Raw genomic sequence first — 15,356 nt, forward strand, 5'->3', positions numbered from 1 at the left:
TACTACTGTTCAAAGCCATGATTTTTTATTTATTCCATCTTACTAAACAGAGATGTGAACAATTTCATCAGATCCATTCATTTAATATTTATATCCACATTGATTCAAAAGACAAACCCATGACTGTGTAGTGCTTCAACTGTACAGATCAAGAATACACTCAATTTGTCTCTTTTCTTCAAAGCCAGGTGTACATGCAGCATCTGGGTAGCTGGGATGAAGAGAACACATCCCTTTCCTTTGAAGAGGCACCAGTGGATTACTAAGGTCATGCCAAAAATTTCCTGATTTTGGCATACTCATGCTAGAGCAGCAGTGTTAACTGTAAGGACTGAAGCAATGATACTACAACTTATCCTTTCCACCGCTGGAACTTGATAAAACATTATCAAAACATATCCTTTAACATTTCAGTCTTAATTCTGTACCAGAAGCAATGGTACATAATCTCATCTACCACAGAGTTCCAACTGCAAACCAGTACTAGCTGAGTTGACACAGTGAATTTATTATTAAAGCAAATTTTTTTCTGGTCTCTGCAGTGAAGATGTTTAACCAACATTCAAGAACACCAGTTCCTGCATTTAAGAGTGCTGCAGCTGCTGTTCACTCTTGATTTACAGTCTGACCTACATCCAGTGCTCAGACTTCTCCTCTAAATGTGTAACTGATCTTTGCATGTGCAGTTTTCAGTGAGAAGTCACTGGCAGCTCATAGGCTTCCTCCTCATTTTCACTCACATATTACTGGCACATGCTGGATTCCTTCCACACAGGATAATATCTTGCCTTAAGTGTCTGACTTGCTCCCCACCATGCTTCTGTAATAAACTGGCCTTGAAATTGTGACCTGTTACAAAAACCAATTATAAGAATTAATTTAAAATTAAAACTCTCACTTTGCACTGCAAAGTTCTCTTCCAAGATTGCACAGGAATGCTCACATTCCATCTCAATTTAATAAGATGTATAAGGATATGCTGCATTAGCTAAGCCATCTTTTACAGGTTTGCTTTGCTAGCAGGCACAGGCTGCCCAAGTGCAACAAATGACTTTTCCCAGTACAGATTTCACAGTTACACAGCAAGTTTTACACCATTTCTGAACAAAGAGGGCCTCTAACATGTCACCATAAACTTCCACTGCTGATCATTTTCCAGTCTTCTGAGTCAAATTAGATTTCTTTGACTAATTATTATAGTCTCAGGATGAATCTTAGAAATGTTTATAGTTTATAATGTAATGAGATAGAGAAGTTTTTCTGTAAGACCTGAAAAAACAAAGTCCCTTTTTCCAAGAGGAACAGAAGGATCCCAGGAAAATGCTACTACAAGATTTTTTTGGTTGCTCCTACGTAATCAGGTGATAAGTGCAGACAAAATTTCTCAAAAGTCAAGCTAATTTCCATCAACATAGTTTCTCTTTACAAACCCTCAACTTTGATTTTAGCAAGTATTTTGTCTTCTCAGTTTGCAAATAATGAAAACATAAGACAGAATTTGATGAGTGTGCACTTCTAAGCAAGCACTACTCAAACTGTCAAGGATTTAACTGGCAAACTGGAGATAAACATCAAATGGGAGACCAAAAGGAGTTTGGGCTATATTGAGAATATTCAAGCCAAATACTTATCAGATCATTAATGAAACTAATAGAAAATACAGGTTATACCAAGTTGGAGAAGCCTGGAAACATACTGGGGAACAAAATGGGAAAGCCTGGAAAAAGCAGATGTAATTTAGGAGACAGAAGTCAATTGTAAAAAAAAAAAAAATCTGCATTTATTCAACTATGCAAACAAAACAACTATATTTGCTTTGTGGTACTCTAAGAAGCGTACAAAGCATACACAGACTGTGTGCCTGTCAAAAACATACTTAGTATAAAGAGGAATACAGTATCAGGAACTGGTTTTCACTACTCCATTTAAAACTCAGCTGCAGCCTGCATCCTTTCAGATTTCCAGACTTCCAGAAAAATTCAGGCAATTTGGATCTAAGAAGCAGCAACAAGTCAAATTTAGGAAAGAGAGTGTTCAAGAAAAGGGTGAAGAACTGAATCTGTCTCAACAGGATAAAGGTAAAGGGGCCAGTATGAAGTCCTCAAATACACTGAAGGTACCCAAAAGCAAATAAAAGTTTACCCTTTCTCTTTGAGGTGCTGAGAAAGGCAGTTGGAAGAGTTATGAAAGATAAGGGTGTAACGAATGTTCTAATTAGGCAGAGCAGTAAACTAGATCAGCTCTCATACTCATGATCTTTCCAGCCATACTGACATTTACCCAATACAGCCAAAATCTGACCCCCAAATTAACTCCCTTTACAGCATGGAAGCAATAATTTTCAGAAAACAAGATAAATTAACAACCTCACTTTCTAAATGCTAAAGCTCTCCTTTTTCCCATTCAGAGATTTTAAACATTTGAACAGCTGAGAGCTCCACTGTAATAACTGGTACAGAAACTGAATATGGATTATTTCCAAGTGATACACTGGAGTAAAGCAGTACTGCTCTGTTGTACTGAGCTTCACAAATTGGAGAAGAAAAATAAATTAGAATCCACAGTTAGTATTTACCAAATTTGCACCTTTTCTATATAAGTTTGGGGCTATAAAGCAAAGCTTATGGAAAAATATTTATTTAAGACACCAGAGCACTTTTAGCAAAGCAACACAGTTGATAAAGAAAAGCAGACTCACCTTCCGCAATTCAATTGTAACTTCATTCCTGTGTCTTCTCATAGTCTGTTTAAAAAAAAAAAAGTATGTCAAGAAAGTAGTATTCTGTTTGGAATCAGCTGTTTCTAGGTTAAAAAAAGTGCAGTTATTCATCAAAAGACATGGAAAACTGTGCATAATTTATAACTCAATCTTTTCTAGGAGGATGCACATATTTTTTGTGATGTTTTGCTTCGGTTGGGTTTTTTTTGTTCGTTTGTTTGATTTGTTCTCTTTTTTTTTTATCATACACCTTACAGATAGCTTTTACCACAACAAGTATCCCAAAGGTACAAAATATCAACTTCCCATGGAGTTTTCACTAGAATGACTCTCCAGGTGTTTTTATATGTGCAGACCATAGGCAGCAGTAAATCCAGGTTTCTCATATTCTCATATCAGACCATCTCATATTCCCATATAATCACATTCACAACCTAAACACATAACCTATACTAGTTCTCTGGCCAAAATCAATCATGACTGAGCTCTATGCAACAAGACCAATCAGGCTTGCAGAAAAAGGAAACAAAGCAGTACAGTGGTACTGAGTCTCCTTAGGATCTGTAGCTGAAACACTACAAAGGAAAACCAACCCACAAGCATCTCAGCTCCTTAAAGATACTGCGCACTCCGAACGCATTCCTGACAATGCTGCTGCACCTCTCAGATAAGACAGACCAGAAGACTGAAAAAGAATTTAGCCTACTGAAAGCAATCTCCTTAGGTTCATTCAACTATCAGTGGAAAAGACATGTACCATCAGAATGCAATTCAAAGGAGAACAGGACTGGATGACTGCTGCAGTCCAGCAAGATCACCCACACTAACTAAAATTAGCCTTTTAAAATACTTTATGTCCTATCCTTGCTACTGACCTTCACTGCCACTATCATGTTCCTTTTGAGTTAGGGCAAATAACTCCCTGAGCAAAAAAGTTACCAGTGAAGACCAGCAATAAACAGTAAACACCAGCACTCCCCATCAGCCACCTAAGAAAACATCAAACATGCTAAAGATGAAACACAGATAGAAAAAATGAGCAGATTTCACACCATGAATATATACAGGACAGAACTACAATAGCTTCACTGCTCTCAGCCAGGTTGCACAGCAGTGCCATGGGCAGGGGTGCTGCTCACTAGACCAGCTTGCTCAGAGCCCCATACAGCCTGGCCTTGATCACTGCCAGGGATGGGGCAACTTCTCTGGACAACCTGTGCCTCAGGTTCTTACTTCATCCTCAGTAAAGAATCTCCCTGACATGTAATCTAAACCTACCCTCATTCAATTTAAAAACACTGTCCCTTGTCCTCTCGCTACCTGCCCATATAAACACCCTCTCTCCCTCCTTTTTGTAAGCCCCCTTAAGGTACTGGAAGGCTGCAATGAGGTCTCCCTGAAGCTGTCTCATCTCCATTATGAAATTCATCAAATTCTCCATGAAATTCATTACCTTGGGATCACTTGACAGTAAGAAAGGCTTGTCTTCCTGCCCACTGCTTGATTAACCAGCTCACTCACGTAAACATGGACAAAATGCTCCTTTTACATCTACAGGGTTGAACTCTACTACTTTAAACAAAATAAGTCCTCATCACTGTAAGAGGACACCAGCACTACAGCATCCACCAGAACTGCAGGTTATTTCCCCCCTCTCATCATTTTGGTAAACCCTTTGCTTTGATACTTGTGACCATCTGAGCCTGCTGCAACAGCTCAGTATGATAGGGACTGGATAGCTGGGGAATGGGAGGGCATTGTGTAGGTTCATTTGTCTGAACAAAGAACCCAAGAAGTCATCATATGCAACTAGCAAGACCAGTCATTAAAATTTCTTGTTTTATTAGAACTTTATATTTGAATAATCTTAGTAACTGTGTCAAATTTAAGAAAACCATATAGCCTGAAGTTTTTCAACACTTCTTCCCCATGACAGCTGCCTCCCAGTACTAAAGGGGGATACAAGAGAGCTGGAAAGGGGCTTTTTACCAGAGCATGGAGTGATAGGACAAGGGGGAATGGCTTTCAGCTGAAAGAGGGCAGGTTTAGATTCGACATTAGGAGACATTTACTGTGAGGTGGTAATGCAGTGGCACAGTCTTCCCAGAAAAGTTGTGAATGTTCCAACCCTGGAATTGTTCAAGACCAAGTGGGATGAGGCTTTGAACAAGCTGGTCTTGTGGGAGGTACTCTTGCTCATGGCAGGAAGGTTGGAACTGGATCTCCAAGGCTCATTTCCACTCACGTCATTCCATGATTCTGTAACTGCATTTCAATAAAAAATGTAACTAAACAATGCTGTAAAGTCTCCTTTTCTTGATCATTCTGTGTTATAAACACCAAAACTCTTTACTGAACATTTCACTAGCAACACCATCCCACCTTCCCCTAAAATCTCACCTTTTATTCCTACTCATCTTAAATTTTGAGTTTGAGGTGTACCCTATCATAATCAGTCAACTCAAATGTCCACTAGAATTTTCCTCTCCAAACTCCAATATTGCACATGCCAAATTTGAAGTCTCAGTGATTTAACTGATGCAAGGCACAATTTACTTTTAGATTTGCTCCCTACCTACAATTTACTCATTTGGCTATGCAAGAATACTCTAGAACATTTATACTGAACAGAGAAAGAGAGAGACTAAATCTCAAGTTCTTTAGAAGATCATGGTAACATTTATCACCTATCATTCCTCTGGAAGCAGGGCAGATTTAAGGAATACTATATGCTGGGCTCAGCAGTTCAGCAGTTTGATATTTCTGGTTTAGAAAAAACCCAAATACAGGGCAGTCCCAGGCAAGACATTATTACTCATTTAATCAATTTACTCTAAAACCTTCTCTAACAATATTTTAGTAACAATAAAGAGAGTTACTCAAGAGTCAGCCATCCATAAAGTCTCCATTGGGAAGACTCCAAGCTTCTTTCTAAGGGCAAATAATTCACTCAGATTTTCCATTAGGGTTTTATCTTTGTTTCATGCTTCCATTACTTCAGCCTGTCTGATTCTACCCTATTACAAATCTGTCTCAATATTTTTTTACTCTTTCTTCTTTTTTATCAAGTTGATCTTCAAAATATTTCACTACTCCATTACACACAGTTTTCACAATCAATGTACAAAAATCTCCCATCTTTTCCTCATTTAGAGAGCTATCACTCTTTAGAAAGATTCATAAAAAAGTTATCACCTCTGAAGACATTTTTGTTTTCCAGTACCACACTTTTTTTGAGCTCTAATTCTCTTTAGGCAATCTCCATATTACCTGGGTTTTATCCTTTTGGGTGTTCTTTTGTATTTCATTTTAAACCTACTATGAGTGTTTTCTCTTTAAAGCAGCTCTGGTACTTTTTACCTTCCTCCTTTTAAAGGCAGTACAGGTTGATAACTGGGATACCAGTTTTAACTCCATGGAACCAATGACTGTTACTAAACAGTTTAGTACCCCCCACTAAACTAAGGGTTCCCAGTCTTCATGCTCCCAGGGCTCTCTTGCTGGCACAACATCTTTTTAAAAAAAGTCCATTTGTCAGGGTCATCAAGATCACCAAGAATCAGTGATACAATGCTGGGGCTAGAGACTTCCTACAAGCACATGGGACTGAAGTTCCCAAAGAGCCTGTGGTGCATTCTGGCAGTTAAACTTGGCTGCCATGGCTGGATCATGATCAGTGCTCCTTGCTTGAAGTCTGCTGACACTACTTCTAACCAACACTTTGTGTTCCTGACACATGACATGACCACTGCATATCAATGTGTTTAATCCCACGGATTCCACTTAATTCATACTTGTCAATTGTGGCAATTACAGACTGTACGTACATGAAAAACACATGAATGCACTTCACATTGGCTTGATTAGCTAATTTTATTCATGCTTCTTACTGGGGATTTCTCCAGACTGTTGCCCAGCTTGATTTTCTCCTCTTTACCATTGGTGCTGATACACTACTGACAGACTGCCCCATGGTAAGACTCCGAATGTCCACAATCTAGTAATCCTTGCCTTGGAAGACCTAAAATATATTTCAGCTTCATCCAATTACAAGAAATGCAGGTACACATATAGCACCATATTCTGCATACTCTTGCTGGACTTTTGGAAGTTTTAAAATAAAACTTGCAGACCAAAAGGCACAATTTCCAATCTTATCTGGTAGGGTCAGTGAGGAGAGTGGGACAGGATAGGACAGAAGACTGACCAAGCCCAGATTTTACTCCCTAAAAAACAGACCTAAATGATTCAGATAATTTTTTGTCCTGATTTGCCATTTCTTGAAAGTATTTAAAGCTTGTGTTTCAGATGAACCAATTTAGAAATACAGCAGGTCATCAGCACCTTCCTACAGCCTCAGAAGAGACACACATATTATAGTGCAATAGCATATAAAAGAAGCAGTCTTAAGTACCACTGCTAGTCTCCCTTCAAGGAATCATTACCACTGTAAGCAGAATAAGATGCTTTTACACAACCTGCAAGACCCAGCATGTAGGGGACTGAGAGGTATTTACAAGGGATTTATACCCTAGTAGAAAGGCTAAACATTTTCCCCAGCTAATACATGTCAGATAAAACAGAGAGAAGAGATTAAATTATTCTGCATCTTAACCCAGGATTCATTCCCAGGTTCCAGGCTGGGAGGACATCTGCTGAAGTGTATAGATACCACACCAACTGAAGTCTAGCAAGAGGTTACCAACGGATCTAAAACAGGGTTTGACATCCACAGCTTCTGACTATGATCACATCTCAACATAATGAGCTCAAACAAGTAACTTCATGGAACACTGAAACAGCACATCTCGGCACTAACCCCCAAGCTAAGGCTGAACTGTTTCACAGGATAAAAAAAATAACATTCTCCAAGTCTCTGACAGGGAAAATACAGCACAGGCAAAATCCTACAAATCACAAAATGATGACAGCTGCAGCATCTGAACCATGAGGACACCCTAAACACAAGGTATTAATGCACCGTGCACTAAGTGCAAACAGTAAAAATGAGTAACTGCCAGTCAGCAGTAAGAAATAAGAACACAACACTTATCAAGCTGTGCTACAACATTACATCTCAATTGTTATACATGACTCAAGGCAGACTTAAGTTCGTAAGGCTTTTGTAACAAGAGATTCCTTCTCCCCAGTTCAACATATGTAAGGAACAATTATTTACCAGTATGTTTGACAGGCTGACATGACCACAGTAATGCACCAAGTACTCTAAGTCTTGTTACAAGTCAAAAGTAGATGTTGAGCAGTATTTCTAATTTCAAATTCCTCAGCATTTTGTTATTTTATAAAATAAAGCATAAAAAACCCCAAAAGATCTACTAGGTGTTGTTGGATAAATCAGTGTTTCACTTCTACACTGAATTTCTGAATATTCTTCCAAAGTCAGACACAGTTACCTATGAAGGATCACTCCTTATCACCTTGAAGGAAAAATAATTCCTAGTTCCCTCAAATCTGAAATTAATTTCATATGCCAAAAAAGAAAATCACTGCACACATTAGGGTTGTTGTGTTAAGGGCTGCAAGGGAACTTTGTTTCACTGTGATACAAAACACAAAAAGCCAAGAGATTTAAGAGACACTAGACCTTGAGGAAAAAAAAGAGGAAAAGAATGCCACGGTCCCTGTAAAACTGCTTTTGACACACTCAATGGGCAGAAGGAATACAGAATACAGCTGTACTCATCAGATCAGTGTTTCAGATCTCTCAACAAGGGTGGCATCTCTCTCAACAAGATGACAAGAAACTCAAAAGTTCAGTTTCAGCCACCTGAGGTGAAGGGAAATGTCTTCCTTATTTTTCAGTTGATACTTGTTTTAAGATAGAACACAAAACTGCATCGAACTCTTGATATCAAAAATCAATGGCCTCTGAAATTCTGAATTATCAGCATAAGCTGTACCACCAGCTATAAATAATTCAAAGAATTATTTTTCAAATATTTGGAAGCCCTTTACCGACCCATACACACTGCACAAGTACCATTTGTGAAATTGCATATGAGAGTGCACAGGATGTACGTGCTCATTACATGTTAAAGAGCCAAGACCACTCCTATCACACTGCCACTTGGTGCCTTACCATGAGCCATGCAGACCTTTCTGGAAAAAAAGGATTACTTCCAAGTGTTGAATAACATTGAGGTTCTATGGAGGTAAGTCCAACAACCTTTTCAAGCCTTTGTTTAACATAAGAACTATTTAACTGCATAATACATTAAACTACTTGAAAAGGCAACCCATATAGCCTCTGTAGACTAAAAAAGAAAATAAATTTCAAGGAATCCCAAAACCAATCAGCTGTACTTGTACATGAGAACAAAATAACATTTTTCAAACTCCTCTGTAGCAAATACATAAAGTGGTGTACTGGGGCGGGGGAGGAAACGGGACAAAAACCCAAACCCTACTATAGTTATACAAGGTTGCAGGGGAAAAAAAAAATCAAGCTAATCCAAAAGGATAAAAATCACACCTTAGACAAAGTAGACAGACTAGTCATCCATTTATGACACAATGTTTTAAAACGATGTTACTACTTTAAGCAACTAAATCTCATCCACAATTAAATAGGAATACTAGTCTTAGGGTTTCTGTTAATTTTAAGTTTCTACTTCATATCTAAAAATCAATCTTAATTGACCATAAACACTTTGAAGTCCCTTAAGTATATCACTTCTGGAGTCACAGAATTCTGGACACTTGGTAAGATTACTTCATCCCCAGTTACAGTAGAAATCAGCAAACTAAAACTATTTAAATATGTGGGTGGTACAAAATGAAATGTAATGACCTGACCTTCTGACTAGCTGTATGCTGAGATACAGAATCCTTAAACAAAATTAAAAATTAAGTTTCATGTATGGAGAGCTTAATAATGTAGATTTGCTGCACAAAATAATCAAATGCTGCAACAGTAAGTGGTATGAATTTTAATAATTTTAACTACTTTTAGCTATACCAATTGTGTCAGAAGGAATACTAAAGCATAACCAGCATCTACAACTAAAAATCTATCTACCATTGTAACAACAACATAGGGAGCTCAGTGTGGTGCTCATCCCGAGCATCCACCTCATTAAGTGGGAATTAAGTGGGATACCTCAACAGCGTCAACTTTTAATCAACACATTTAGACCACTTCCATTACAATTTCAGCAAGCAAGTCCACAAACCATCAGAAATTAAGAGGGAGGAAGCAGATGTTTTTACCCAGGCAGCACGTCACTACTGCCCCACAACCAGCTAGCTGCCTACTCCCACTCTCCTGCAGGCCAGCCAGCAATATCAGCCTCGAGCTAGCCCATGGCAGTGGGAAAGCCAGCACCATCTTGACAAGACTCATGCTTTAAGTTTTAGCTTTCATATTTTTCAGATTCTGTACCGCATTAGCACATAACTCTGAACTTTATATAAAGTGTTAGCAAGTTCTCTTCACAGTTTAGACAAAACAATCCTTATCCAGCCTGAGAACCAGGACACTGTTGCAGCTTCAGGCCCCAAAAATGTAAACAACAGTGAACTGAGGAGAGCAATCTGGGAGGATGGGACTTCACAACCTGAAGCTGTAATTGGACAATTAACCCCAATATGTAAATGGACCGAAAGTTATAAAAGTGTGAAAACTCGTGACCCAGCATCCATCTTGGGTGGAGCCTTGCCCAGGCTCTTGCACTGCCCAAGGTGTATCCTTTGAAGGCATTTTAATAAATACCTACTTTATTACTTTAACACTGTCTAGCTTCTGTTCTAGGTAGCCTCACAAGGCATCAAGATGAACAACACACCTCAATGTCAGCTTTGGCTATCCTGTGGATACACAAGTTATGTTTCCGGGAACTTTAGTAGGATATGCACTTAATTCCTTTGAAAATTCAGCTATTAAATTGAGAGCACAAATCCACTGACCAATTCTAATTTCTCTGAATTTACAAACATCATTAAATTCTTTATTTCTGCTTTTGTCTCTCAACATTACAGAAACAGATCTCAGAAAATCAGAAGTTACATGCTTAGAGGAAAGAGCTACCCTGAACACATAGCCTGGTTAGTAAAGCAGCTTGATTAAACATATAGGGAGCCCAACCAGCTTAGCATTTGCAAGTCAGTTCTAGACTACTCCCACCTGCCTAACCAAAAGAAAAATCTGGCCCAGTTCCAACAGCTGGACTGGATGTAACTAATGCCTTCCCCCTTGCATGTGAGCATATCCTTGAGTACAATTTTTATATTTCACAACATAGGTGTGGGTGCAAGACAATAAAAGGTGATGTTTGTATAGATGAAGTAAACACCAATCTTCACTAGAAATTGCTTTACTGACCTTTTTTCCCTATTCCTTCCCTGACACCTCTTCAAAAATACGAAATACTGCAATGCACATGAAAATGCAGAAGCCTCACAAGCCAGGCTGATTTGGGGCAGGAAAAAACCCCATCAAAATGCTTGTTTGTATACAATTGATGAGATGATTAAGATTGTCAGCTGCCTATCTTTGGTTAAATCAGAAGCTAAATATTCCCAATTTGCATAGGCATATAATTAGTACGTGTAAAGTTGAGGCCTAAACTGATGATATTCTACTTGTTCTGATAACAGCTGGCTTCAGATAAAAACAAAGACTAAGAACACTGACAGGAGGTGACACTGCTGTTCCACCTGTTCACACCTTCAAAGTGTATATCCCTTACCCAAGAATTGCAAGTTTCTCACAATATAGGAGAGAAGAATTCTGGGACAGCATAATGATAATCTGAATGCAACTACTTAATCACAATTGGAGGAATTAAAAACAATGATGCTCTGTACACCAATCCCATCTAGTTCTTTTGGACATACAAAAAGATTTGACATCCATGCCAAGTAAACCAAATGTTTAGTTCAAATTAAGCCTTCTAGCTAGGTTATTCCCTTACTCACCAGCATCATGGATTACCCATCTTTTCTCCCCTAACCAGTGTATGTTCTAGGCAGACCCTTCTTCCCCAAGCCTTATTTTGAGACTTACCTAATTACCAAGTACTCCTATATAAAGTTCCCAATTGTCCTTCTAAGAAAAAAAAAAAAAAAAGGATTTTTTCCCTAGTTGTATAGACTACAAAGTTAGAACAACTTCACTTTTCACTTCTGGCTTTGTTATCATAGCTCCACATTAAATTATGCTGACCCAGTTAAAAATGCAGGCAGGGGGCATGGATTCCACAGTACAAAGCAGCCAAACAAACTTAAAATGCGTTTGTACCTTGATCTGATACTCCAAGACAGTTTTATTTCATTTGATTACTATTTGACCTAAAAGGTATTTGCTCTTCTTTTAGGTAAACATTCTATTATTTTGCAGAAGGTATTAAAACTTAGTTGAGATTCCCTGTGTGCTGCAGGACCATAATATTTTAAATCTTCCTTCTGGCTTGTAACATTTAACACCATACTAGGTACAAAAGGAGCAGAGTGCAGTGTTTATGCTACTTGTATCTTATGTCATGATTTGTCTGGGACCTAGTTCCTCAGGGTTAATAAAGGCCACTAAAAGAAAACTAGTTATTTTGCAGTAGGAGATGCCACACTTTTTTTTAAAATCCCCAGTTTGGGGTGCCTGAAATTAAGCCCAGGCGCCTTCTGTTAACTAGTCTGTGGCAAGATAATTCAGGTATCTGAACATGGCTAGCCTCAGCAAACTGGATGAATGAGAGATCTACTGTAACTCTTTTACTTAGTGGAGGGTAATGACTCACTGAAGGCAGATTCTCATGCCAGTATTGAAAGCCACAAACCTCCAATTATTACTGCTCATGATGCTGACCCACCTGAAAGCCCTGTGGAAGCAGACAGAGCTGCCCATTCACATTGTCTGCTTCTACTGCTCCAAAAGATCTTAGCAGAAAAGCAATTGCTATGTTTATTCATTACCAGCTCTTTTGTAAGGATATTCTTTGAGGTCCTGATATCCTCTCTGCAACTGTTCAACCTCCATACTGAGCTACTACCAGCAAAGAAGCGAGAAGTGAGCACTCCTGTTTTCATTCCCATATACCAATTATCCAGTTTACAAGTACAAACTATCAAACAACCCTCAGGAGACTGGACTCGAGGCAAGTTGGCTGCATTCAACACAAATTGCACCAATACTGGAATACAATGAACATGTTATCTCCTGGTTTGATATAGAATATAAGAGCTGGAATTCTCTATTCAACACCAAAACTCATGGAAGGAATACAAAATCTAGCCCATTTCCAGTTACTACTATTGTATGAATCAAGGACATTATATCCTGTCAAGTTTTACAGGACTTCCATTCAGATGTAGATCTTAACACTGTTAATCACACTTTTACTGATATCAGATCAAAGACCACAATGCACCCATTTGGGCTCCACCTGAAGGCAAAATCAGGTTTCCAGGTAATTCGACAGCACCCCAAGTTAAACTCACCACTGTGCAACAGCTGGTCTGCACAAACCAACAGGTAGGCAGCAAGGATCACCAACTAATTCCACTACTTTTGACTGGTGGTCCTAAGTGAGCAAGGAACCTCTCCACAAAATGTCACAAAAAGTAGTGGCAATGCTGTCACTTGCCATCTCCATTTTGACACAAGGTCTACCTTGAAAAACTTTAATGCAGCGTTTGGTCATTTATGCGGCGGCCAAAAGAAACTCATGGATACCTGCATCGAGTTTTTCTTCTCCTCTCATATCTTTTGGACAGAGAAGGGCATACTGAATTTCACAAAGATGTCAGCTCTGCCTTATCTGAATACTGTAATACACCAAATAAACACCAAGAAGAGTGGAAACCAAGATAGTCTAATTACAAGTAATTCCTATTCATACTTCTTTTGAAAGTTAAAAGATTAAGGCTTCTTGACACATTAAATAGGTACAAGGATTTGAGATTTGGTACTTTTATGTTACAGGAATCTGCTTTTGCCAGTACATAAACTTCTAAAAAGGCAATTAGTTATTTTGCTAAATTGCATGAGCAGGATAGTAAATGCTTTAGAGTTTCCTGGAAAGAGAAGCCTAACCTGTCCTTGAGGGAGAACAAATGAAATACCTACACCACTCCTTGGTCTTGCCTAAGACATGACACCTCTTCTATCCTCTCCTAAAGTTTCTAAGCAAGCATCGCTCCCATCCCTTTTGAGCAGGGAAAGCAGCAGACCTGTCTGGTCAGGCAGAAAAACCTGACTGCCTCCACAAAAGACAAGGAAGCCCTTTCCCCTTCCACAGTCCAGAAGACTAGAAGAGTCTGAAGAAGAGTCTAGAAGACCAACTCAGGTACAGTTTCATTTTTTTACTAATACATGTTACCAGAAACCAAACCTACCACCTAATACCATATTTCATAGACAAAATACCATATTCACGTGTGTACAGGACATCAAAGCAGCAAAGCCAAATTAGGATCTTTCATGGTAATTAAGCGCAAACAACTGACTAAAATGATCATCTTCAGATCAACATAAATACTTTCAAATGTAAAAACTTATATTGTAGATTGTAGAAATTGTAGATAACCTCTTTTAAGAAATTCATTACAAAATTAAGTGTTTGGTCAGAAAGGTTTCACAGATTTCTGGGGCAAACACCAGAAGACCAGAGATTCTTAAGCATGCCAAATATTTATACTAGTTTCCCTTAGCAAGAAGAAAAATCAAGAAAACATACAAGGCTAAATACTAGCCAGATACCTTCTTGTGTCATCTGTGTTTGAATAAAGACACTCCCTTTTCAAATAAGTAAACAGTCTTCAACTGTAATACCAAAGTACCTGGGATGATCATTCTATGAATCCATTATATATTTATAAACACCTCCCTGTGAAGTGGGGAAAAAAATTTTGTTATTCCATCTATAAAATGAGAAAATAATTGCAATTTGCATACATTCACAGGGTGCCATGAAAAAAAAAACCAATAAATTAAGTCCCTAGAGAGCTAGGCTATATTCAACCACAGCAGACTTCTTTGGTATACTATTACATGCTCAAATGAAATCAGATTTTCTTTGCTGTTTTTTGAAAGATACAATCAAAAGGCAAAAAAAAAAAAAAGATTAAACATGTGCTAGCTGCCTAATTAAATCTATGAAGAGATCATTCTGCTCAAATGCAAGAGAAAACAACAAACCCAGCTGACAATGCAGGAAGAAGATGGAGCATTAGGAATTAGAAAATACACTCTAGCAGCATCCCACAATCTTACAAACCTTGTCAGCTGCCCTTTTGATTTAATCATTTCAGTATCCTAAATTCTAGATGCTTCTACCTCACTTTTTAATGTGACAGAAACATAGAATCCGTGTGCTTACATTACTTGAACATTTTGGGTATCATACTGCTCTCCTTGAGGATTCCTTCAGTTTCTTAAAATTCCAGTTTATATGTCCTTCCGCTAAAAGAAAAGATGCTATCACATTGATTGCACATATCAGTGCTCCTTTAATGCCTCTTCTTGTCTGGAAGGTTGCTCCTCAGTGCTGTTTGATCAGTGCTATGAACACTACAGATTCTTATTGCACACCTGGCAAACAGTGGTTAACAGGATCCTGATGAATCGCAGCAGGGCTCTCATTTCAGGACCCCCTCCTGATGTGGAAAGCCTCCTGTATCTGGC

General features: G+C 38.5%; 1 protein-coding gene across 1 annotated transcript in view; it reads right to left on the reverse strand.

The window, feature by feature from the left end:
• The window catches only part of KPNA3 (karyopherin subunit alpha 3), a 48,246-nt gene that overhangs the window by 25,430 nt on the left and 7,460 nt on the right, over positions 1-15,356 (reverse strand). Inside the window, exon 2 of the mRNA XM_054653738.2 lies at positions 2,699-2,743. Coding sequence (XP_054509713.1) covers positions 2,699-2,743 — 45 coding nt within the window. The remainder of the gene's footprint in view (positions 1-2,698; positions 2,744-15,356) is intronic.

This window comes from Agelaius phoeniceus, chromosome 2, assembly GCF_051311805.1.
Source record: "Agelaius phoeniceus isolate bAgePho1 chromosome 2, bAgePho1.hap1, whole genome shotgun sequence".
NCBI classification, from domain to species: Eukaryota; Metazoa; Chordata; class Aves; order Passeriformes; family Icteridae; genus Agelaius; species Agelaius phoeniceus.